Here is a 23,884-nt window from a genome sequence, read left to right as displayed (position 1 = left end):
AATCCATGGACTAGGGGAGTAGTGACTATCATATTCGCTTTACCACTCCATCAGGCAAATAAGTCATTAAGAACACAAGCAAGATGAAAACAACCGGCCATTGATAGTAGTAATGAATTCAAAAAGGGCTATCAACTCAAATCCATAACAAGGGATGTTCACATCAACGATAAATTTCCATAAGACAAGTAAGCTCATTCTTTATCATTAATTTTTATAATGATATTTATTTATTTATTATTATTTTATTCTCGAATTTAATAATATTCTCCAACAGAATCTGTTTCATTCATCGAAAAATCAATGACGGATCTAAAAATTTAAAAATAAGATTCAAAATTATTATATATATATATATTTAAAATTATGGGTATACAGATTTTCTTATATTTTTCATTCCCTTTAATACATTAAATTTAATTTAATTTTTTTTCAAAATAATTGATTTATAATTATTCCCTACAAAAGCAGCATACACCTGCCCTTAAATTAATACTCGTCCAGTATTATATATGTTAGAGGATCCAAATGGAGATTTGATGCCGATAGATATTTTAAAATTTAAATGCAATTAAAATATTTGAAAAAATGTTGATGCATTTATATATTATATATTATCTCATGCACTATATTGTAATTAATTTTTCACTAGATAATAATACACCCACAAAAATTGAATTAATAATATCCGTACATAATTTCATGGCATGTTGAAAACCGAGGTATTGGAAAGCAGTGTTTTGAAAATCGGATCGGATCGGCCGGTTTAATGAAAAAAACCGTCAATTTTTTAAATTAAACCAAACACGTCGTTTGTTAACGAGCCAAGTCGAACTCGGTATTGCTGAGCTCGACTCGAACTTGAAAACTTTAAAAGTAAGCTCAACTCGACTCAAACTCACGAGCTAAAAATTATCAAGTTCAACTCGAACTCGAAATATAATATTGAAACTTGAACTCGAAAAGGCTTGAACTCAAAAAAATATTAGAAGCTAGATTGAAGCCTAAAATTCGAGCTTGATTGAAGTGAAAGAATAATTCACTCAATGCTCACCAAAAGGCTCTAGGGGTGTATTCGGTTCGGTTCGGTTCGGTTTTTTACCAAAAATTGAACCGAACCGAAATAAACGGGTTTTCAATATATAAACCGAAACCGAATAGTTAAAAAACCGAAAAAACCGAAATCGGTTTTTTCGGTTCGGTTCAATTTTTTTAACGGTTCGGGTTTTTCGGTTCGGTTCGATTCGATTTATCGGTTTTTCAATAAAAAGAATCACTTGAAACTATAATTTTTTTTACAAAAATTGTCTATTCGGTTTAATATGGAACAAATGGGTTCCATATGGAAAACCCGAACCGAACCGAATCAAAAAAATGAAGCCTTTAAATCGAACCTAAAACCGAACCGTTTAAAGCCATACCAAACCGAACCGTTTTACTCGGTTCGTGTCGGTTTTTCGGATTTCTCGGTTTCGTTGCTCAGCCCTAAAAGGCTCTATGATTTTGAATGTCAAATTACCTCTATTATTTATAGAAGTTAGTTAGGATGCTCTTTTATGTTTCTTAGCCATGTGAGATTGTTTTGTTCTCATATTTTTATTCTTTAGACTTTTGAGATGCTCTTCTATGTTTCTTAGTCATGTGGATTGTTTTTTTTAAATTAAACCAAACAATATCATTTTGTTATGATTTTTTTAGCCCCAAATTTTTTTTAATTATAGTTATATAATTATATTTATTATTTAATATGTTTTACCTTAAATATTATGTTGTAGTTAATTTAAATCATTTTGTTTCACTTGATTTTATGATTTTTAACTTATATATGTTATGAATTGCTTTGAATATGACTTATGATATAAAAAAAATATTTTTTATTAAATATATTTTGTATTTTTATTTATTTTTTTAAATAATTATGACGTCGTCCGGTTCTTCCGATTGGTCGGATTGATTCAACGGATTGAACCAGTGAACCGATAACATGGCCGGTTCGCTAACTGATCCGGTTCTAAAAACCATGTTGGAAAGGGAATAAGGCTATTATATACGTTAGACAGAGCCAATGAATAAGGTTGGGTTCCCCGACATTAGCACACAGACTCAGTCGTGTAATAAACTGTATATATTTCAACCGTTTCCAGAGGCGTATAATGATTATTGAGTATTGTAAATTTTGTCTGTTTTCTTTGGAAGTTTAACAAAAAAAAAAACAACGAAGAAATGTTGTTTTTGTTTGTATTTTTCTTCTGTGTGGAAGAGGATCTGTACGTTGCTCAGTTATTCAGCTCAAAGAGCTTCTGAACTCATAGAATGCTTCATCTGCAATTCTGCTCTGTTCTCAAGAATTTAAGTCGTCAGAGATTACATAAAATTTAATGAATATGGTAAAAGTAGCGGTTGATGGTTACGGGTCACCCCAAGAGCAATGGATTACTTTTTCTTTCACAATGAATTATTTATGTGGGGGAAGGAACATAGCAGACTTTCAAGATTTTGCTTATTAATTTCGCTGACAGAGTTGGGAGTAGTCAACAAACATTGTCATGGGAGAAAGAGATAATTTTGGTCTTAGAACCATTAAACTTACGTGGTGAATAAGTGCCGACGTAAGAATCTATATTAGAAAAGATAAATTTATAAAATTTTAAGTAGAGTTGAACTTGTAAAGTTTTAAGAGATAAATACAAATTTTAGATATAAAATACAAAAAAAATATCTTAAACATATAAGATTTTGAAATTTTCAGAAAGACGCTTGTTCCCAATTATTCCCCTTAGATTCATCTACGACGGTGCCTGTATGTGTCAAACATGCATCAACCATCCACCATTCAAACTAATCTTTCTTTGCAGGATTCAGACACCATTCAAATTCTTCGGCTGCAAATTTTGGCGTGCGATTTGCCAAATGCCCATCTGCCCGTTTGGACCTTGGAGGACCCCAAAAACAACGAGGCCGTTGACTATTTTTATTGGTTAGTTGAGCTAACACTGTTGAGGTTGCTTGGGAAATTAAAATGCTATACACAACATCTTAATTGAGGCAAGGCCCCTCTCTCACATGGTTAGATGCAATTAAAGGCAAAGGTCAGGGACGGTTTTTAAGGTATTAATAAACTCAACCCAAATGCCCTTCTCCCATTCGAATAGAGATCTTTTGATTTCAATATTCCAGCTCCAAACACCATTGAGTTTAACACCAAACTCACATATTTTGCCATTCTTTTTTACTGCTACCTGGTAAATCCTTGGGAAAGCCTCCTTTAGAGATGGAACTTCAGTCCACCGATCATCCCAAAATTCAATCCAGTTTCCTCCCCAACAGACAGTTTCAGATTTATGGAAAACAAATCGTCAACCTTGACTAAAGGAGAAGTAATAGTTTTCCACAACCAAGACGAGTGTATTCGATTAAAATCCATGATTTCTTTTTCAAGTGCACCCAAAACTTCTTGTAGAACTCAAGATTAAAACCATCCGAACCTGGAGCTCCATCCCCCTCAGCTGAGTTAATTGCAGACCACACTTCCTCTTCTGAAAAAGGAATTTCGATTGATTTTTTAGCAGCCACTTCCAGCTTCTTAAATGATACTCCAAGGCTTTTGATCGGTAGTGTATTCGATTTATTAAAACATTACCGGAAATGGTTCTCAAAAAACTTGGAAATTTTCTTTGGATACTCTATTACCTCATTCCCAACCGGTATCGATGAGATAAGATTGCTATTACCTCTGAGAGTCGCCAGCTTTGAACCACCTCAGTCTAGACTTCTGCAACAATTCCCTCCCCTCCCGCCTTACCTTGGTTCGTAAAGCAGTTTTAAGATGCTTCAACTCTTTAACAGCATCATTGTTCAGACCATAACTCAATAGAGAGGCTTCCACTTCTTCAATTCTTTTTTTAATCATTTCAGTAGAACAAGGATCCTTTATATTTACAGCTATGTTGATGGGGTGAACACAATCAGCGTTTTCAGCTATGTTGATAGGCTCACTACTAGATAGCACCGGCACTTCATACAAATCATTATTACTGTGGTTATTTTGCTCCACCTGATTGAGCCTTTCGTCCTTCTGTGAGGAGTCAGACCCCGACTCTGACACCCAGTTTTCATTGCGGCTGGAATTATTTTAATATTTTTCCTGTATGGCATGCTCATTTAATACCTCGTTCCGATCAATTTCTTTGTCAACACCGTCGCAATCTGGAATGCTAACCTACTCATCATCCCCGATCTCCTAGCCCGCGGTGAACGGTGAGCTTCCATCGATGAAAATCCTGTCATCTTCGAACATCTCAACATTCAGTTTAATTTTTGAAATACAACCATTGATATTAACATACAATCTGTCTGGAATGACGGACTCCTTTTGAACTGACACCAAAATCTTTGCTTCATCAAAACGAATTCAGTTACGAGTTTCTACGGCCACGTTCAAAACAGACCCCCATCTGCTACCAATTTCATGGAAAAAGCTCTCACTCCAAACTTCATATTCTTGAATCTTTCAAAGGCAAATGCAGTCTTCTTTAATCTCCTTCTTTCATTCCAATGGGCAACGTATGTATCCAAAGACTGTGCCAAATGCTTGAAAAAACTCTCTTAGTTCTGCATGGTGGTCTCTTTTGCTGACGTTGTCAACGAACACCGCAACACCCAGCCTACGAACGATTCTCACTCTTCCCTCCTTTGAGAAGTTGCTACCCTTCAAAGCCAACCTGTGACCTTCTTCAACGAATCGGCTTCCCACCTTTGTGAAGCTCCAACCCTCCTTTGCGAAGAAGCGACCCTTCATCTTTTTTCTCTTCATTTATCAATTATAGTCTAACCCTTAAAGATTTATAATTTCCCCTTAATACAATACCTTCACTTAGTGTAGTGTTTCATCTTCTTCTACGCAACATTTAGTATTATTTTGGCTTAATTGACAAATGACCTCTTAAAGTATGCTTTTCTAGTTTGATACCTAATTGTTGTTAGAAGAAATATGATTTTATTTATGTTATAAATTGATTTGGATAAACTTTAAACTTTAAATTAATTTACAAATAAAAATTTAGTGCGCATTGTGGATCGTTGATTTTTCTTTTTTTACGCTTATTTTCTTATATCAAATTTTTACTTCTCTTTTTGGTTATAAAAAAGCCTAATTATATTTTTATTTTATAATTTAGTTGTAAACCTTCATTGTAATTTTAAATACTTTTTTTAAATGAAACCAAGACTTCTATTAAAAAAATAAATTAATTTTAAATTTGTAAACGCTTAGGGAAATATTTTCAGACCTTGAATTGTAATCATTTTTACCTAAAATGTGAATTTCCCTTTCTAAAGATACGATACGCATAATCATTCGAACAAGCTCTCTTAAACTACTGGTATTGTTAGTAAAGTTTATGAATATTTTTTACAGGATTACCCTCGGTACTTAATAGATATAGTAATTATTGCAACCAAATAATATTTGGAGGACTTCTTTTTGAACTTACCCATGTGACTCTCATCACAAACAACCTATCTTAGCTCACAATGTTAAATAAAATACAATTAAATTAAAATTTCAAAATACAAGTTTTTTAAATTTGAGGTCTAAAACACAATCAATAATCCCCACAACCAATTTTCTCCAATAAAATGAAAAACAAAAGAGAGAAGAAATTATCCGAGCCGTCCATCAGTTGTATATACACAATAACGGCCCACACAAAAGAATTATAACCGAAGCAGGAACCCCCAAGACAGCACCAGTTTACCAGATAAGAAGACGGACAAACATTGAAGGGCTTTTTGGTCAATTAGAAGAGAGATTCGGATAACGTGGGCATCGCCGAGATAGGGAGACGCTGCACCCGTCTTTAGGACAGATGGTCGGGCAGTACATGATTTCATCGCAGCCATGTGATTGGTGCCTCTTGAAATCTAGCACCGAAACAAACATCGCAATGAAAAGCACCAGATGATTCAAGGCGTACCTTTGACCAACGCATTGGTGAGGCCCAGCGCCAAATGCCAGGTAGTTCCGCTTGAATATCACCTCCTCTTGCCGATCCTCCGAGAACCGATCCGGATCGAAGCGGTCCGCCTCAGTGAACCCTTGGAAGGATGACTCGTAAACCGAGGGGAACACAATCGTGCCCTTGGGAATCGTGTACGACTCGGTCAACGGGAAATCCTTCACCGCAATGTGAGGCACTAGCGTCGCCGGCGGCCTATACCTTATGACTTCACGTGCCACCGCTTGTGTATATTTCATTTCCCTGATTTGCGCCGCGCTTATCAAAGCATCTGATTCCGGCGACCATATACTCGAAACTTCCTCACGAACTTTCTGGAGAACTTGGGGATGAGAGTCGAGGAGGGACACCGCCCAGAGGAGCGATGAAGTGGAGGCGTCTTGAGAGGCGAAGAGAAAATCAAAGAGATAACTACCGATTTCATTGTCGGAAGAGTGAGACGGCGCCGTTTTGGACTCGGCGGTTTCTCTAACAGTTTCTTGCATCCAAAAATCGATTAAACAAGAAGGCTCGTCTCCTTGGAACATTCTCTTTTTACTTTCAGCAGCGCAATCAGTTAGCGTTTCGACCAAGCGCTCAACGGCAAGCCTAGCGTTACGGAACGCGAAACCGGGGAGATCAAACGGAAGCTTCATCAAACCCGTATTGAAAAGATTATAATCGTCTTTGAACTTGGCGCGAGCTTCATTTGACAAATACCTGCCGACGAAAACAGTTTGAGAAGTTTCCAGATTCATATCACGAGCTAAAAGACGGAGAGGAATCGGCTTTCCCCGCGATTCGGATGAAAGACGCTCCCACGATTTTAAATGTTCGAGAATAATAATCTGCTGCAAAGCGGTGTAGGTTGACAGAGATCTGGGAGTGAAGTTAGGAGCAATCTGACGGCGTAGATCTTTGTGATCTTGTCCGAACTTATAAATCAAGTTATGTTCGCCGAAAAGCTTTTTCCCGAACGGATGTCCAACAAGTAAAAAAGCATCGGGTCGGACGTTGGCGAAGATAAGGTGAGAGAGTTCAGTGTTACGGATAAAGAGGATGAATCTGCCGATGATGTAGTTAACAGAGAATCCGACGGAAGAAGCCAAGTCAGCTTGAATTTCCCAGAATCTAGTGGGTTCCCTCACTAATGGAATGGCGTTGCCGAAGAAAGGGAGAACCATGTTTGGACCAGGGACATTTCGCTTTTTGCGCATGTAGGAGATCTGTTCTAAGACAAGGACAAGAAGCAAAAGGGTGGCCAAAAATGGAGCCAAAGGCGAAAGAAAGGATAAGAAAGAAATCATTTTTCTGGAAGCTGGAAAACGTGCAAGGCGGAAGAAGGGCTTATATAGAAGGGTCAAGCTATTGAAATCCAATTCAAAGAAGCTTTTCGTTCATGTAAATGTGGATTTACAGAGTTTTATTACAATTTGGATTTTAGTTTGAATGGAGACGGAGAGAAAGCAACGCAGAGAGAGTCGCCAAAGACGGAGGGGAGGTATAAATAGGACGGCAGAAAATGAGAGACGAGTTGAAGTCCAGCTGGCACAAACAAAAGTGGGTGTTGACGTGGCATTGTCAGCTTATTTTGTTTCAGACAAACCCTTCAAATTAGAGCGGGCTGCGTTCAAAATAATACTATAGATTTATTTGATATTTAATTTTTTAAAAATTAAAAGAGTAAAAGTTTAAATTAAACTGTGGAAACTCTGAGGAGGTCGTCATGGAGGACAATAAAGAAAGATGTTGCTGAAGAAATGTTTTTTTGTCTTCATTTGTCATGGTCTTCTGCAACTCTCTTTAATCTCCTTGCGGCTCATGCACTTAATATATCTGAACAGTATCATCCATGGTTGCGGAGCATATTGGCGAAACTAACACCTTTTCTCATCGTCCATTGATCCACACCATTGCTTATAGCATGATTAATGATGAACAAGACAAGGGCTTATTACACCGTATTCAAAGATACTTTGCTTCGGATTAGTTCATATGAAGAGTTCTTCACTAAAACTATAGGTTATCTTTTTAATAATTTATAATAATTATAAAATAATATGTGTAGTATCTTTTATAATTATTAAAAACATATATTATATGGTTAAAATTGTTTAAATTTAAGACCTTTAAGAAGAACAATATCATCTTTTATTAATAAATCATTCAATAAATTTTTATAGGATGAATTTTTAAAGTTATTGATATGGAATTTAATTTAGAATTAATTTTACTAAATAGGACTAATTTAAAACTTTTAACCTAAATCACTAAATTTTCTTTTTTGTTCCCACTATTTTCCTTGAATAAGGCTTGGTCGAACATGGACAGAAAAAGCAACTGAGCTTTTCGAACTTTCTGTAAAAGTTGTATATTTAAGAAAAGCAAGGCTCTTACAATTTGCTAAACGCTAGTTAGATATAAACTAGGGTAGTCGTGGTTCAAGTCGGTGGAGTTAAAGTTAGGATCATGAAACATTTAGTTATGCACCAATTGACGGCTCTCTAGAAACCCAGCCAATCATAATAGTCAAATGGGACTAATTTTTTTGCTCGTCTTAAGTTTCAACCGGTCTACTTATGAATTCTCAAAAAATTTATGAAAAATGAAAAATTAATTAAATTGCTAGGAAGCACATGAAATCAAACTGTTATTTTTATACTAGTTTATTTATACCTAAATTATTGATTTATTTTCTCGTTAGTTAGTTACACGGTGTTTATGGTATGGTCGGCTAACCATATCTTTTAATTTTAACGGTCGGTTAACCGTCATAACGGTTATTAAATTTTACTAATTATTAAGAAACGGTTAACTATTAAAGATTAATTGTTATTTAACGGCTCAATCATAGATTAATTCTAAGTTAATCTATTATAGATTTCCTAATACATTGCAATCAGAAAGTTTCAAAATTTCATAAAATTTACGATTATAGAAACATATATATTTGTAGAAATCTTATTTATTTTTAGATGCATTTCACTTTTATAAAAATATATATATTATGAGATATACATTTTTAGTTTATAATCGTTATCATCAATTATGAATATATATATATAAAAATAAGAAGGTAGAAAACAAAGCATGTAGGAATTTTAAGCAGGCATTTTCGCCATTTCTATCATTATCATCAATTATGAATATTGTAATTAGGATAATCGTTATCGCTGGACAAGTCATGTTCAAAAAATAAACATTATCTGGAACCTGAGTTCGAGCGTATAAATGGCAATTCTCATACATATACAATATGTCTCGGGTGTTGTATTTAAGTTTAATGATTATAGGGTATGTGGACTGGAGTCATTGTGTGGCTTGATTGAAATCCGAACAATGAAAAATCAATAGAAATGTCATTAATTTTGAAAAATCCAAATACCACGAAACAACATTGACAACGAAACCGACAGCGTAGACAACCAGATGATTCTAACCAACATGTGAAATGCCTCACACATATGATTGGATTTTTTCACTGGATAAATAACTAAACATTATTAATTTAATTAAAGCTCAATATCTTTTCAATTTCAACATCAAAGTTCACTTATCGCACTAAACACGTGACCAAATTTCAGATATAAAATTCGAGTATGATAAAACAAATAAATGAAGTCAAAATGAGGTGGGGAATAAAATCTTGGACTTGTGAAATAATTAAAAAGATGGCTCCGACTACATGAACTGAAGAACTTCTAGAACAGTAAATAAGGCTCACAGTCTAAGGCTATCTATGTTAAAACTTGTGTGTGGACGCATGCATCTATTCCTACCTCTATAACTATGTTGCCCTCAATCTTTATTATTTTCTTCTTGAAATATCTGTGTCCAACAATTGTTTCGAACGCAAATTCGGATGAGAATATAGAGATACGACCTTCCAGAAACGTGAAGAAATATCTAAAAAAGAATAGTCAGAAATCGTGTTAGACACATCCATATCTGACACTCATATCTAAGCTTGATTAACACAGCTTAATGGAGGAAACATAAACGGAACGAATGCCAGTTGCAGAAATATTAAGGAGAAGGGAATACCGACTATGACTATAACTAAGAGAACAAAATGAAGATGGATGCAAATGATGACAGACATTATGCTGACACAAGGCCTATGTAACCAGCAAATAAAGCCAACACATAGGATACGGCATATGCGCCGGCAACAATCACTGGTTCTTTGTGCCCACTTAATTCCAGATGGTGATGGAAAGGTGCCATTCTAAACAGGCGCTGCCCACTTCCATGCATTTGCTTTGTTATTTTGAAGTATAATACCTAACAAATAAGAGAGTCAGTTACGTATCTGTGAAAGCAGCATGTGGTTGGAATTAATATTGATTCACGAATCATTATTAGAAGCGACTGAGACTGACGTATTATGATGCAAAGTTCACACATTGGTATTTGCACGAATTTCAACAAAAGAGGACAAAGAATCAAATGTTTAACGGACAAAGTATACCTGCAGAATGACTGATGATGCTTCCAACACAAATATACCAGATGAAATGATTAAGGGAAAGAACATTCCTGTACAAGCAGCCATTGCAGCTAATGCACCACCAAGGGCCAAGGATCCAATATCACCCATAAATACAGATGCTTTGTACTGGTTGTGCAAAAGAAAACCAACACAGGCCCCAGCCATTGATGCTCCAAATATGGCAAGTGCTGATTGGGATTGAAAATAACATTTAGTGTTGAATAGGGATACAACAAATGACAGCAAGGTAAATTATTGCAAAAGCATATAAGAAGATTGAAATTCAAAACCAAATTTTAGGCTCTTCTTGGTATGAAGAATGGGAATAAAAGGGGATGGAAATTTTGATAATCAAATTGTTGATATTCATAACCACTTTCCTACTTTGAAGCTTTAATCATTAGATTAAAAAAAATTCCATCCTTAAGTTTTACTATCCTTCATACCAAGACGACCCTTAGTGTTTCACTAAGATGGAAGAACTGGCAATTGCAACATAACATTTTAATATTAAGATAAGATGGAAGATAATAGAAGAGGCCAAAGAAATCATCAACGAAATTCCAATAGTAAGCTTTAAAATATGTCTAGCATTTCATTCAGATGAAGCAGCAGCTCAAAAGTGCAATTATGTGACTTAAATAATGTTATTGTTGCAATGACCAATAGATAAACTTTAAAGTATGTGAGACCAACAAAAAGCTATGCTGGTCTATCTCAACTCTCAGAAAATTCCGCACATTTCTTCCATCTAATAATATTACTTGTTCAAACCAAATCCATACTAACCAGGGCATATTGGAAGAACTGCAATTGTCATCCCAATAAGGGCTAATGCAGCAGTCCCTCCAGCAAGACCATCAAGACCATCAGTTAGGTTAACCCCATTTCCCATGGAAACAAAACAAAATGGAGTCAACAATAGGTACAATTTTCCAAAACACACAAGGCCCAGTGGTGCAGGTAGAGGAACCACCATTTTCCTACATCAAGAAGTAATAAAATGGTCTTGAGGAAAGCCAACAGGACATTTGAGCAAAAATAACTAGTAGTCTTTAAAAGTTAGACTAAAGTGGGCAGGAATTGAAGCAACCGGGAGAAATGTGAAAGACCAATCCAAGTTTTACTTATAAGCAATCATTTATTAAAGACTGCTTGATCGGCAAGAAAAAGAATAATCTAAGAGAAAGATAGAGACAGAGAGAGAGAGAGAGCTGACACACACATATTGAGATTCATCCAGCTAACTGCTAAAATTCCGCCTAAAAGCTGGTGTAATGATATTTCTCCTTCACTAGAAGGAACTTTATTGTTAAAATATTCTTGTTATATATTTTAAGATAGAAAAAAAAGGTTATAATATCTTACATAAAGAACAATGGAATGTATAACATGGTTTTCCATCAGAGAACTTCAATAAGAACAGGAGAACCTAAATTTTTTCCCCCCCCAAATAGCAAATTAACTAAACTAGATAAAAGAAACTTTAATTTTTGGCACAAGAAAAGGAATGCAAGTAACCATAAGATAAAATAAATGTGATAAGATTAGTTACAAGAAGATATACATGCCATAGGGTGACAACAAAGTTGTAGCATTCAACCAAAATGAAAAGCAAATTCCAACAGCAGCCTGTAATGATAAACAATTAGAAATTAGTGTAACAACTGGGATAAAAAGAAACTTATTGTGGTAACAAGGATGAACCATAAATGATCAAAGAAAGAAGCAAGCAACAATGAGCTACCTCCAAAAGTAGCCTTAAACGAGGAGATAAACCACTGCTGTGTTGCTTGATGACACATAAGACATCATCAATCAGTCCAATTGTAGCAAATGCTAAGGTTGCTGCTGCTGCTGCTGCAACTTCAACAGAAGAGAAACCCGTAACAAAGTTTGCAACAAATATACCAACTGGTAGAAAGAAAAGTCCACCCATCGTCGGGGTCCTCTGCTTTTTTGAATGATTAGCAGGACCTTCTTTCCTGATTATTTGATGTAACTCGAGAGTCTTAAGATATGGTATACAAATGTAACCTGCACATGCTGCTAAGACCAAAGATATGGTAAATGGGGAGGTCAAGTAAAATGGTGCCAGGGGTAGCCTCACAATTTTCCATCCACACCAATCAACAAGTAAAAGAACCATTGCCAGGAAGATTATGATAACCAAGTTGCTTAACAGCCCAACGTTTATCCTGAAATTAATTTAGGCAAACTATCAACAAAAAGCCTTGGAAAGTGTATTCATTCATGAAGCGTCCCGCAAAACAATTAATTTGTTTATACAAATACTAAATACTTGAAGCATACTGGGTCAGCTAATTTCTAAAAGAGCTTGCCTGTGTTTCTTTTGGCTTCTACCAAGCAAGGAATACCGACGGGAAGTCAAGGACCTCATGGTTACAGAATCATCAGCGGAGACTGAAGGCAAATCCACCTCATCCAAAGGACTTAACACGGTTTCTCCATCGCTATATTCCCCATCACTGGATGAAGAAAACACATATGCCGCCACCGAATCATCAATCACCCAGTCATCAAAAGAGGAAATTCCCATTGAATCCTAGAAAATACAACAAAATTCCAATCATAACGGAATAAAATTCATTCCGAATACCACATTGGGAAGCAGCAGATTACTTACATCATCATTGGTGGCGTTAACCTTAACGACGTGGGGACGAATTTGTCGACTTCGCTTTTGTACATTTTGGGATCGTTTTAACTGTAATTTAAGAGGAGAGTAGAAACTTAAAGCAGCAGCGCGAAACCGAGAAGATGAAAGGAACGGGAGGCGAAATAAAACGGGGACAAAGGTGCGTCGTTCAGGTAATCGAGAGAGTCCCGAAGGAGAGAAATGTTGAGATGCCATGTCTATTTTAGAACCAAGAACACGCACACACAAGAACTGTTGATTTCATTTGAGGGAATTCCAGAATGACAAAAAAATAATTGTCAAAACTGAACCGTGGAGGGAGGCTGCCAGTCAGGGTTCAGAGCGACGCGCCCTTTGAGAGAGTGAAGAAGACATCTGAATCCATTGGATTTCAAGTTGGCTGAACCGGTGTTCGTACGACTGATTTTGGACCACAAGGTACAACCAGGCCCAAACATATTAATTGGAATAGCTTGGAAAACAACGCATGAACCATATATCCTTTTTTCCTTTCGAAGGTTGAGTAATTTTTTTTTAGTAATTTGGGTGGGTATCTATAAAATAATGTCTATTTAAATTTTTCTTAACTAATTGATAACAAATATTCATTGGAAATATATTTTAAATCAAATATTTACAGGTAATAAATAAGAACTACTAGTTTCAGAAATTTGACTATCAAAGGAGATGCAATTATTGATAACAAAGAACAACACTACTTGCAACTTTCTAGTATGTCATGAACTATCAAACATTATGAACTACAATGAACCTCATGCTCAATTGTACTAGATGGGCAGATCTAATTCAGCAAGAAAAACTCTAAAAAGGTTAGTTCTAACTAAACAACCTTTGTTACAGTTACTCAAGAGCTCTATCCCTAAGGAATCATGTCCTTTTGGTGATAAGAACACGAATTTCTTATCCCTTCACGCAACTATATGTGCCAATATGTGAAATTGAAACTATAAGAATAGAGAAAAAAACAAAAAAGTATGAAGTTGTGTATTCATTTAGTCCAACAATCAATAACCCCTCAGATGTTCAGCACAATACAAATATGTTGCATCAGGAGAGCATCAAGGCCGAGACCAGTCATAAGTACCTTCTGTACTTCATCGCCTCCATCTTTATTCAATAGTATAATTATATATTTTATTGTTTAAAAAAAATTCCGGGTTGGATATTCTCTATTAAAAAGAAAGGCATAAACAAATTTTATGTACGATTTAGCTTTTAATTTTAGATTAACTAATCACTTCACAAGGTATTTTGGAAAAGACAACAATACCAGCTATCTCTTCTGCATACGCCACATGATAGGGGAAAGGGTCTTATAGGTCAATGTTTATGATAGATTTCAAGTTTCAACCTAACTAATTTACCAGTTGGTTGTTGGACCATGCAATTTATTCCTCTCGCATGGAATACTGTCCTCATCATCTACTTTCTTTAACGGAAATTTCAAAATTCAGATATAATATATACTAGAAATCCTCATAACGACGTAGAGGTGGAGATGTGAGTAATATACAAGGCACAATATGTAACCCCTAGACCCGGCCTGGACGTTATGATCAAATTTAGTCAGTCACGTATCGTATTCAGAAGTTCTTTTCATTTTTAAAATAGTGTTGAAATTCATATATCAGTATAATATGAATCCACCATCAGTGAGATTCATACGATCAACGGCGGTCATTGGTTGACCCAGTTCAGTTCGGGCTGGACCGGTTCAGTTTGATTCGATTGGGATGATTTGGGCTTGGGTCATACGAGTTGATATGTGGATGTCAGGTGGGTTGGATTGGGCAGGCAGGTCGAGTCAACCCATTTTTAGAAGTCCACCATGCGGTGGTCATTCCCCACACGCAGCGACAGAGCGGCAGGGCTCTTAAAAATTTCATAAAAATTGCTGTATGCATTTTAAGGGGTTTTGAGACACTTACCAAGTTCGGTTCGCAACGGTGAATGGCGGAGAGCTTGATTTCGCAATGTAGAAAACTTGACTTTCCTCACCCCTTCACAAGTGAGAGGCAACGGAGACAAAGCGGATATTAGTGGAATCGAGATGACATAAAGAACACGATGATGCAAAAGGGGTCGAAACAGTATAACTATCGACAACAAAACGTCTATTAAAGATTTCCTACTAAAAAGGAAATATTGAAGAGAGAGAAGAAATGTTTAAACTTTCCGGAAATGAAAAGTTTTTTGTTTTAGTGCTTTTAAACCCACATTTATGAAAAATGATATAATTCATAAGAGTTCTTCAGTTTTAGTTACTTTCTGAATTTAGATTCAAATTTAATTAAAATTTCACTTTGATCCCCAAATTTAATTAAAATTTTAATTTAATCCCTAAAATTAATTATTTTTTTAAAAAAATAGGCCTTAAATTGAGGTGTGACAGTGGAAAGACAATACCCGTTTCTACTGTTTTAATAAACACTGTCAAGATAAATGAATTGAAAAACATTTGGACCCAGTTACGAAGCTCTTACCATGTAACTCGTACATGGATTCTAATCAAAACTGATCTTTCTCTGATTCATTTGTATTTCATCCATAAGATACTTAAAAGTCAAATCCAACTCCACTTTCTTAAATCTTCAATCGATGATGTTAAAATTTGAGATCCGGGTGACATTTCGATATCTATATTGGCACAATAATTCTATCCTGTTCGTGAATGAAGAGGTCAATGCTCTTTTTCACGTAGCAAAATCAACAAGTCTACAAGCTTTAAGGGATGGTATAAGCACACCACATTCTTAATGCTAACAACTATTTGTCAAAATCCTCAAATCAATTGAGGAATGTAATTATTTGTCAAAATCTTCTTAGTTCTTCTTAATCATACTCATCATATACTTAAATAAGTTTTCATCGCTACAATAATATTCCACAGGCTAAAACATGAATATAATAATAAAGAATTGACGATAAAATGATTTATCCAAAAGAACGACACAAAAAGAAGAACAAGTAAATGGAATAATAAGAAGGCATTCTAGGGTTTAGATTTCAACAATACAACAATCCAATACAGAAAAATTGGTGTTCATGCCTGATTAATAAACTTGTTTAGAGATAATTAGTGAGGACACCTAAGAGGCCACCTTATTCTGATCCTGGCCTTGCTCATGTCGTGATTATGATCATCTTCTTCGGACAACTGAGATGGGATCTCCTCTTTTTATTTGTTTTTTTCCTCCCCTCTTGTTTCGTCCGTTAGCTTGAAAATGACGCGGTGAATTTAAATAAGAGCCAACTCAAGGGTGTTTGGGTCAAATTCTAATTTAATCATTTATATTTTCAACTCCTTAATTTAAAATGAAAATAATCAAATTATATATTTTCTCATTTAAGTATTTATTTATTTTTAGTGTAAAAAGTTTTTAAAATTACCATCTAAATATTTGATCTGTCATTGTTCTTAAATAAATTCGATAAAAATCTATCATTCAATCAATACTTAATCTATGACCAAATTTTCATTTCCTTTAACGTTTTTTAAATAAAATTCATAAATCTTTTTTAAAAATCAAACTTATGTTATTTTTCATAAAATATCCTGAAAATCATAGAACTCCAAAATATCCTTTAACTCTATTATCGACCACCTTCACCCTTGGCGGTCACCTTTTTCATCCATTTATTGAGATGGATGTGTGTCTTAAGATTTAGGGTGCGTTTAGTTCACAAAATGTAAGATTATCAGTGAGAATAAAAAGATTACCAGAGAATATGATTATTGAGAATGTTGTATTTTGTGTTTGGTTGGTTTAGCATGAATGTAAGATTATCGTGTTTGATTAAAGGAATAAATGATTATTGGAATGTATATTTGACCAAATTGTTCTTATTATATATTTGTTTTTTTACAAGATGGAAAATATTTATATGTTTTCTTTAAAAAATTTAAATTCATAAAGTTTATATAATTTTTTTACAAAATTGAAAATATAAAAAGGTTTAATAAAAGGATAAAATTTTATTTTAACCCCTAAACTTCATATAAAATTTTAATTATAGTTTTTTTTTGTAAATCTAAAATAGTTTAAGGATAAATTTGTAATTTAACATTCGTAGAATTTTTATTATTCAATGACAGAATAAGAATATTTTTTGAAAAATTTTTTTTAAGGGCATTTTAGTCCAAAACGTTGGTAATCCAACAATACCTGAGGAAATGGAGGTAATGATATTTCCGGTAATATACCAAAAAAATCCACTATTGGTAATGTAAAATTATCGGGAATAACATTCCCGGCCAACCAAACGGGGGAATGTGGATTCCATTCCCATGGGAATTTCACATTCCCTCAACCAAACACACCCTTAGGACTTTAAGGTTTGGATAGTGGGATTAAGACTACGGGTGACGATCGATGATAGGTGGGTAAGCGACAATGGTAGGGTCGACGACAAGTGAGGTTGAAACTTTGAAATTAAAGATTTTGAGATTTTAGAGATTTTCCCCGTGTTTTTTTGAGAAAAAAAATTAAAATTTTAAAATATATATATTTTTTAAAATTTACAAATGTCGTCATATGTCACATTTTGAGTGGTTGATGATATCATTTTAACGGACATGACGAATCAGATACTTAAAATAATAACATCAAAAACATTAACCACGTATATTAACTAAAATAAGTTTAAGCACCTAAAATATAAAAGATGTATAATTTAAACATTTCAACTATTATTATAATTGTTGTTATTATTTGAACTAAAATATATTTGAGTTTAAGTTTTCTCTCTAAATTCATTCTCTAGTTTTCTTTCAAAGTGTTGTCTTTGGACGGTAACATAAATGTTGTCGTTTTTCTTATTCTTATTTTCTTTTAATTTAGATCTGAATATACACTCTATTATTTTAATTTCTTTATATAAATTAAATATTTGCAATGTTAATTATTAATTTATTTTTATTTCTCAAAATGGGTCAAGGCTTAAATAAAACTTTAAATTCAAATCAAGTTTCAAAAAGAAATACAGAAAATGCAACTTAATCCATTCTCATTTATCAGACCAAAGCTCACAAGGAAGATGACATTACAAAAACCTTAAAAGTATTTTAGATTTTTGCTAGCATTATCATGCCTTCTTAACCCACCCCTAGATTTTTTTTGGGCCTTAAAACGTTACATATGTAAGGAAAGCATAAATGTACCATTTACTTAAGGTCCCAACTCTAAACCAAAACCATAAGATAAACCCAAAAGGCAAGTCCAAGCCCTAACACTGCTCGGACCTCATTTGTACTGGACCGTGAAAACCAGACCCGAACATCGTCCACCACCGGACCACACAGCGAGCTCATGTCATCAGTCCTTGTATTGTAATACACACTGTAGAACGCGATTCGTGTCCTTTCTGCCTTGGCTGTGAAGTTCACACTGACAACCTGGAAGGTGGAGTTAGAGTCGGTCGTGTAATGAAAATTTTGTGCCTGGTCCCCTGCGAACGCCATAACAGCCAGTGGCTCCTTGCATTTATCCCTAGCATGCCCCAAAGAGAAGGTCAAGCTATATAGTTTATCTGGTTTGGTTTCCACCATTTGAGAAATGATGCCTTCCTTGCCCGAGACCAACTCGACAGCACGTTTGCCTTCTGGGACTGCATAATGGTTGGAATCAATGTATCGGACTGCCCTGATTGATTCGACCATCCATCCCGGTAACGGGGATGTCTCTTCGTCAAGGTTGGTTGGGAGCAAGACACCAAGAGATACATTCTGGAACATCCAAGGGCCAAATTCAAAGCCGCTATTAACTACTGCATTGTCTGAATAAAACATGAAACAAAAATAAATGCAATCAATAACGTGATCAGAAAAACATAATTATAATTAGAATTTATGTATGCCCCTTCCTCAGAGCATTCATTCTGGTTCTTCCAGATGTAGAAAAATACAAAAGTAAATACCGTTTCCCGTATATACCACACTAGTCAGGACCATAAACTTAACATCGATTCTACTCTTGGCGAGGAAAATGGTACATTGATGAACTGCTTTGCGTATCGATTACTACAGACTTCGCACGTTTAATGGGACCAAACATATTCTCATAGACGAAAAAGAAAAGAGAATGAAATTGATAAAAAGACAGAAATTGCAGTTTTTTTTCCATTATTACCTTTGGGCTTATCAGGGGCTACGAGTTTTTTTATGGCAATATCATCAATGATGGGCCCGCATTCTGGGTCATCCTCCATGCCAGTGTTCCTAAAAATCAAGGGCACTTTATCCTCCTCCGCCTCGAAAGAAATGGAGTAAGGGTCCCACCCTTGCACATTGTATAATGTCTGGAGGTCTACCGTCTGTGATGCGGGTGGCACGGACACATTCAATGACTCCAGTTGCGCGCACGTGCGTGCAGCACTGAATGTGACTGCGTATGTGGAGCCTTTATCCACCGTCAGTTCCTGGCTGATTTCGGCGTCGTTCCCCAATCTAACGGCTTTCAAGCCTCGAGGCACGATGAGGATCATCCCTCCGCTCACTTTATCTCCAGACGACACCAGCTCCACTCTGCCTTTTGTTATCCAGCTGGGGATCTCCGTGGGCCCATCTGATATTGCCTCGCTTGGGAAGCCGTTCAATGGTGCTGTCTCGAAATCACCATTTGCCACCAAACCTTCACAATCAAAAAACAATATAAGCATTACATAAAATTATGACCGAGGCACATTTTTCATGTTTAGTAAGATCTAAGAATGAAGTCTGATAGACAGAATATTGAGGAAATTATAATTTTTCCACTGATTAGAGCTAAAATAGACCGCATCCTATGCTCATTTACAAATTACAACGTGTGGCTGAATTTACATTTATGTATCAATAGGCAGTAGGAAGAAAACAAGACTCAGTAAGATGAAAACAAGAATGAAGCCATCATAATCCTTTTTTCTACGCAAAAGTATTGAACATGTTGATGGTGAACACATTAAGGCCGTGAGACTGGTTCCATCCATCTTGAACTATGAGCCCGTGTTAAGCGTGTGGACCCTATCCACCGTTTCGGCCCATTATTTCATACACTAGTCAGTAGTCCCCCGTACTTTGACGGCTTGACTCAACAATGAAAGCTAAGAAGGAACAAGTAGAAATGTGCGTTACTTGTATTTTATTTTGGCTAATTAGAAGTGCGTGCATATGACTGAATGTGAATCTTTTTTGGTCATCTCACTCACCTTAAAACATGGGGAGAAACGAACATGAAGGACCCATTTATATTCTATTATATAATAACTCACATCTTTCCCTTTTTTTTCTTATTTTTATACTTACAGTAGTATACAGCAATAACATTAGATTTCAACAATATTTGAGCCAGTACCTATGAGTGACATTTACCATATTTATTTTTCTATTTATTTCCCTTGAATGCTTTTATCTAATGTTTTTCGTTTCATTTATTGCTTCACCAACTTTTCTTGCTTGAATGTTCAACATTTGCCGTGAATAAAGGTACCAACTATCAAGCCATCGAGCTAGCCCTTAAAAGTTTGCTACTATTAACTATATATCGGCGTCTAAATATGGGTTGATGCTATAGCTTTCGGTCAATTTGACTACCTATGCCTTGTGGAAAATGCTTCTAACCCCACAAGGGCGACTGATAATGTAGGCAACAACCGACAATGACTGAGCAAATTCACTTGTAGAGTTAAACCCATTTAAAGCTTCCTCACTTGTAAATAATTAATATATAAAACTACCCCAATTTATTAACATGATTTATACATAAATAATAAACATTTAGAGGAATAACAGGCTTATAGTGAGAAAGGATCAACAACAAACACTCAATTATGGTGGGAGACATAAAGCTACAGTCGAATAACATGTTTAATGCTTATTTTCAAACTATGAACAGCCACTATCTGTATGATTAAACCCTTCGAATTTCGAAAAGAAAAGAGAAAAAGAATCAAAAGATCTACAACATTAAAGCCCCAAGTTTAGTTTTTTAAAAAAAAATTAAAAATCAATTCAGCTTGAGTTGTATAAAGTTATTCAAGGCTTTCAAACACAAAAAATCTTTCTAGTGGCTCTATTGAAGCATAGGTAAATCTTACTCTTTACTGAAAATGGCATTGATCTAATGGCTTTATCAAAGGAAAAATAGTGAAAGATGTTATCGAGATTACTGGAAAGAGAAGAGAATCTTAGCGGGAAATGAGGGAATCCATGTGGGCATTTTGCAAGAGAGAATGGAAAGGATTTGTCACTGAAAAATAAGGGCATTAAATTGGAGTCCATTAGTATAAAAATCGTGAGTCTATTAACTGCTCTCTGAAGGAGTCAATGAATGGCGAAGGATGGAAGAACCAAATCTATTTTAAGTAAAATCAGCTGATCATAAATTTGTACAGAAAAGCCTAGAGACAATCAAATCCCTAACATATGATAACAGATTTACCATGTTACTATAGCTAATGTAATTGAAGCTTTTAACAGATCTCTAACATAACAACAACCCACCAAGAAAAATCCAAAGAGGCAATGTAAGAACTTGACTAGATTTTCTCAGAAACCAAAAAAGCGAAAAGAGAAATGAAGTTTGAGTGATGCTGTGTAACAAAAAATGTAAATGAGTAGATGGATGAATAAGGGAGGAAAGGAGATAAAGGTGCATACCATCTTCAGCTAAAGTTAGAGTAGAGAAATGAGCAAAGACAAGCATAAAGAGGAAGACCCGTTTGCTTCTTGAGGAACTCTCGGCCATCATCTTCTTTCCCAAAATCCCCTTTGCTCCTCCCGGCTAAAAGACTCCACTCTCTGTGCTGGTGATGGATGGGAGACAGAGCAGGCAGTGTCTTTTTATCCAAAGATTCCAGTACTAAATCGTCCTTTACACTTTAGCTTTTTCCAGTTAAAGCAATTACAGTACATTATTTTATTTGATCACTGTTACTTTATGATTTTAACTTTATTCAAGATCAATTTAACAATGTGTAACTTTTGGATTTTAGTTTTGAGTTAATTATATTAGATTAAATTAACTATTTGATCATTTGTTTATTATTTTTTTGTTTTAATGATTTTTTATATCATATTTAACATTATGTTTATTTATATTTCAATCATACATCATTAAAAAATTAAGGTTACGTTTTATTCGTTGAAATGTTTATGAGGTAATTGGAATCTATGAAGGAATTAAAATCTGTCAGGAATTGGAATACAATTCAATATTCTGTTTGGTTGGCAGAAAATGAAATTAAAATCTAATTTCATATTCTGTTTGGTTCGCAGACATGTCAGATGAATTTGATTTCAGTAATGTAAAATGACAGAATTTCCCTTCTTATTTTTTTACTTTATTTTAATTTGTTTTACAACTTACATATAGTAATATATTATAAAAAAATTAAATTTTCATTTTATTGATTGATTATTCATTTCAATAAATTATAAAAATCATGCTAATAAACATCATAAGTTAAAATCATCGCAATCAAAATATGTTAATAAGTTACCAAAAGATAGAGCAGTATTTCGATACATTCCAATCGGAGTATGTTAATTAGTTACTAAAAAATATACCAAAAACTATTTTTATTCAATATATGAATTAGAAACTCGACCCGACACGACAAAAAATAATAAAAAATATTTTTATTCAATAAAAACATTGACTTAATTGAAAAAAATTATATATAGAGTGGTATTATTGTAATTATTCCTAAATATGTAAAGTAAAATTATTTTTTTTTTCGGGTCGGTCCGGTTTTTTTCACCCTAAACCCGAACTCTACCCGACCTGAATATCACACTTAAAAAAACCCGACCCGACCCGACCTGAAATAATAAAAAATTATTTTTATTCAATAAAAATAGTGACTTAATTGAAAAATATATATATAGAGGGGTATTATTGAAAAAAACGACCCGACCCGACCTGAATATATGAATTAGAAACCCAACCCGAAATAATAAAAAAATATTTTTATTCAATATATGAATAAGTTACCAAAAAATTGATGAAGGTAGAATGATCAAATTTCAATTCCATCCAACAACGGAATTGAATTCCATCCATTCTTGGATGAAATTCAATTCCCTCATTTGATAGAAAGTTGAAGCCATGAGGGATTCCAATTCGCTTGGAAAACTTGAACCAAACATGGGAAAGTGATATAATTGGATTCTAATTCCCCTCAAATCCAAATAATTTCATCCAACCAAACGCCATCTAATAATGATATTGATGTGATATTTTTATTACTATTTTTTAAATTTTATATAATTATCTCTTTCATAGTCAACAACTAAATGATATAATAGAAGCCTATTATGACATAATCCTTTTAATTCAACATTTTTTTCATTTAAAACCATGGTTTTTAGAATCGGACAGGTCAACGAATTGGTCGTGCTACTGGTTTACTAGTTCAACCGGTCAGATCGGTCAGAAGAACCGGACGACGTCATAATTAATTAATTATTTAAAAAATTAAATAACAATATAAAAAACATTTAATAAAAAATAATTTTTATATCACAAGTCATATTCAAAACAAGTTATAACATATATAAGTTAAAAACCATAAAATCAAGTGAAACAAAATGATTCAAATCAACTACAACATAATATTTAAGGTAAAACATATTAAATAATAAATATAATTATATAACTATAATAAAAAAATAAATTTATGGCTAAAAAAATCATAACAAACGATGTTGTTTGATTTAATTTTTTTTAAATCCCACAT

The 23,884-nt window shown here is 34.4% G+C and overlaps 3 protein-coding genes across 7 annotated transcripts; all 3 read right to left on the bottom strand.

Annotated features, from left to right (window-relative positions):
- Positions 1 to 343: 343 nt before the first annotated feature.
- On the bottom strand, positions 344 to 22,021 carry LOC120190643. Of its 2 annotated transcripts, XR_005522627.1 has the most exons (4): positions 21,804 to 22,021; positions 19,297 to 19,797; positions 18,289 to 18,943; positions 344 to 360 (listed from the first exon to the last, which is right to left on the bottom strand). XR_005522627.1 is itself a non-coding variant. In XM_039193691.1 (3 exons), the coding sequence occupies exons 1-3, from the start codon at positions 21,892 to 21,894 to the stop codon at positions 18,351 to 18,353; spliced, it is 1,185 nt and encodes a 394-aa protein (XP_039049622.1). In that variant the 5' UTR covers positions 21,895 to 22,021; the 3' UTR covers positions 18,150 to 18,350. The 2 variants fall into 2 exon arrangements, 1 of the variants encoding a protein (XP_039049622.1); XM_039193691.1 differs by lacking the exon at positions 344 to 360 and having other exon boundaries at positions 18,150 to 18,943.
- Positions 5,526 to 7,352, bottom strand: LOC120190641 (cytochrome P450 710A1-like). Its single transcript, XM_039193689.1, has one exon. It carries the CDS (start codon positions 7,301 to 7,303, stop codon positions 5,795 to 5,797), a length of 1,509 nt encoding a protein of 502 aa, XP_039049620.1. The 5' UTR covers positions 7,304 to 7,352; the 3' UTR covers positions 5,526 to 5,794.
- LOC120190640 (phospho-N-acetylmuramoyl-pentapeptide-transferase homolog) lies at positions 9,793 to 13,475 on the bottom strand. 4 transcript variants are annotated; one of them, XM_039193688.1, is made up of 8 exons: positions 13,136 to 13,475; positions 12,831 to 13,054; positions 12,236 to 12,686; positions 12,056 to 12,120; positions 11,278 to 11,471; positions 10,648 to 10,676; positions 10,468 to 10,560; positions 9,793 to 10,256 (listed from the first exon to the last, which is right to left on the bottom strand). In XM_039193688.1, exons 1-8 carry the CDS (start codon positions 13,361 to 13,363, stop codon positions 10,098 to 10,100), a joined length of 1,443 nt encoding a protein of 480 aa, XP_039049619.1. In that variant the 5' UTR covers positions 13,364 to 13,475; the 3' UTR covers positions 9,793 to 10,097. The 4 variants fall into 4 exon arrangements, with proteins under 4 accessions (XP_039049619.1, XP_039049618.1, XP_039049617.1 ...); XM_039193687.1 differs by having other exon boundaries at positions 9,793 to 10,280; positions 13,136 to 13,473; XM_039193686.1 differs by having other exon boundaries at positions 10,468 to 10,676; positions 13,136 to 13,473.
- Positions 22,022 to 23,884: the final 1,863 nt, after the last annotated feature.

This window comes from Hibiscus syriacus, unplaced genomic scaffold, assembly GCF_006381635.1.
Source record: "Hibiscus syriacus cultivar Baekdansim isolate YM2019G1 unplaced genomic scaffold, ASM638163v2 tig00116962_pilon, whole genome shotgun sequence".
In the NCBI taxonomy this organism is placed as follows: domain Eukaryota; kingdom Viridiplantae; phylum Streptophyta; class Magnoliopsida; order Malvales; family Malvaceae; genus Hibiscus; species Hibiscus syriacus.
This window is presented reverse-complemented; position numbering and strand designations above follow the sequence as displayed.